Source organism: Myotis brandtii, unplaced genomic scaffold (assembly GCF_000412655.1).
Source record: "Myotis brandtii unplaced genomic scaffold, ASM41265v1 scaffold13, whole genome shotgun sequence".
NCBI classification, from domain to species: Eukaryota; Metazoa; Chordata; class Mammalia; order Chiroptera; family Vespertilionidae; genus Myotis; species Myotis brandtii.
This window is the reverse complement of record NW_005354595.1, coordinates 5,120,587-5,123,184: the sequence shown is the minus strand read 5'-3', so window position 1 is coordinate 5,123,184 and position 2,598 is coordinate 5,120,587. Positions and strand designations below refer to the sequence as shown.

General features: G+C 34.4%; 1 protein-coding gene across 5 annotated transcripts in view; it reads left to right on the top strand.

Moving 5' to 3' along the window:
• The window catches only part of SLC44A1 (solute carrier family 44 (choline transporter), member 1), a 109,907-nt gene that overhangs the window by 39,682 nt on the left and 67,627 nt on the right, over positions 1–2,598 (top strand). For all 5 annotated transcript variants that reach the window (XM_014534442.1, XM_014534441.1, XM_014534438.1 and 2 more), the window contains exon 4: positions 265–355. In XM_014534442.1, the coding sequence (XP_014389928.1) occupies positions 265–355 (91 nt within the window). The remainder of the gene's footprint in view (positions 1–264; positions 356–2,598) is intronic.

The window sequence follows — 2,598 nt, the reverse complement described above, 5'->3', positions numbered from 1 at the left end:
AGCAGGCAGCAATCACTCAATAAAGGTAGTTCTAGTACTTGTTATTACCCTTAATATTATCACTTAAAATTTCTATGTAAGTTACTGCAGGAGAAACGTTTTAAATGATGGAGGACCAATACCATAGACCAAATCAGATTCTTTTTGATTATATAATGTTTGAAAGTTATATATGTTGAATTCACATACAAAATAAAATTAAAGTGCCTTAATAAGAGAACTTATTCAGACTCTGTTTGCTAACATTTAACTTTCTTTCAACAGGCTCAGCACTATGTCACTACAAGCTAAAGCCTTCTGAATATACATCTTCAAAAGCGTCTTCTCTTTGCCCCAAACTACCAGTTCCAGCGAGGTAAATGTTATCGTATTTTGTTAACTTGTGACTTTTGTTTTCATAGGTAGATTGTAAACTGTATGTTATTCTGAGAAAAGGGTCACTTGATGATACCAGTTGTCTAGGTCCAGTACTTTTACATCAAAAATTTAAAAGTAGTAGTAGAAATAATAGCATCTAATTTACAGCTTAAAAAATACACACACACAGGCAAACAACTTTTCTTATTATCAGGTACGTATTTTACATTTCTTGTGTGGGCTCCCCCTTTTTTTAATGCCTTAATATTTAAGTATACAAAATTGCTGAATCATAAAATCTGCAGTAAACTTAGAAGCCAAGCCTCACAGTCCAAAGATTCTTTGAAATTGATCCCACAAATACTTATGAGGATTATTTTTCAATTTATTTTGCAGATTAAAAAAAAATATATGGCAGTGATTATTCTCCTTAGTTTATTTCAGGCTATATCCTTCAGGTACATTCTCTGCTATAGGCTGTTTGCATATCTTATCCAAGGCCTTATTCAACAGATATTTATTATTAAGTATCTACTGCATATAATGGATACAAGGATGAGAAATAATCTCACAGTAGTTATAAGTAAATCAAATTTTAAAATTTATACTGGTAAATAGATTTATAAGAAAGGAGATAGCCCAGCTGGTGTGGCTCAGTGGTTGAGCATTGACCTATGAACCTGGAGATCGGGGTTCAATTCCCAGTCAGGGCACATGCCCAGGTTCTGGGCTCATCCCTGGTGAGGGAAATACAGGAGGCAGCCAGTCAGTGATTCTTTCTCTCATTATTGATGTTTCTACCCTCTCCTTTCTTCTCTGAAATCAATAAAAAAAAATTTTTTTAAAAAGAAGGTAAATTTTCAAACACTGTAGAAAATATCCTCAGAATTGGGCATACAGGATTTGGAACATGTCTGATCTTAAGAACCTTTGCATGTATCACTAACCGTGTCTGACATGAGTCAACTTCTCTAGGAATACTGAATTGAACCACTTTTATTGTGTCTCAGTATATTATAGCAAGCTATTGCTTAAAATTTTGACAGTCATGTCTCTTTTCCTTTGGATTGCTTATAGGTGTAATTTGTGTGTTATTAACTTGAATTTGAAATTTTCTGTTGAAAAGTACACAAAGGACATATCCATTAAATTGATTTCAGCTTTTAGTCTTGTCAAGTTGCTATTGATGTTAAAATTTTAAGCCTTTGGACGTAAAAATAAAGGGACTATTTTAAAAGATATTAAATAAAAGGGATCTACAAATTATGGGCTCAGACTAATAGGTAAGGAGACTCCATTTGTGAAAATTGAGAATATTGGGGAGGCTATCACAGTAAAGAAATAGAGGTCCTTTGAATAGAGTCTCTGAAGAAAATTTATCAATGTAAGAAAAGCTTTATCTTACTGAACTGTTAAAGCCTGTTTTAAATGCATACTTTGAGTAGAGTCACTATTTTAAGGCATAAATGTATTCTAAAAGCATGACCAGAGAGCCTTGGTCTGAGAATGAGGTTGCTCTGCTCCTATACAGTATGGGTTGGGGCCAGCTCATACCACAAATTCTCCTCCACCTCTGATCTCTGATTCTACCATGTTGGGGGCTGCCTATTTCTGCTTATCTGAGGTGTTTTAGTCTTGGCTTCACAGACCTACACATCTCACATACAGCATCCTAAGGGCATGCCCCAAAAGACAAAGCCTAGTAGTAAGAGGGGCTTAGGTTTTAGAGATGGACAAACTTGGCTTCTAACAAGGTCATCCACTAATATGTCAGTAATCCAAGATGCAATGATGAACTTATACCATCTGAAAACTGAAAACTGACTATATAGTATGTTTATCCTTTATTTAAAGACCCTTATGATCTAAGTGTCTTACCACTTTTGTCTGAACTCAGCCTATTAGGAAACAGAGAAGAAATAGTTGATAGGAGGAAGGTAAATTATAAATATTATTATTTACTATTTGGCAAGCAAAGTGAAAGGATCAAAAAACAGAATAAATTGGTTTTAATAAAACACTTGGGACGTTACCTTGTTTCACAATAATAATAGATACCAAATCTAAAAAGTCGACTAAGATCTAGTCTCTGTCCCCAAGAAACTCTATCCTTAAAAAAATTAGGGACTGTTTTTGTACATGATGAATATATCTATATATATAAAAGCCTAAGTGACCGAAGGACTGAATGACCAGTTGACCAGTCACTATGATGCACACTGACCACCAGGGGGCAGTAGT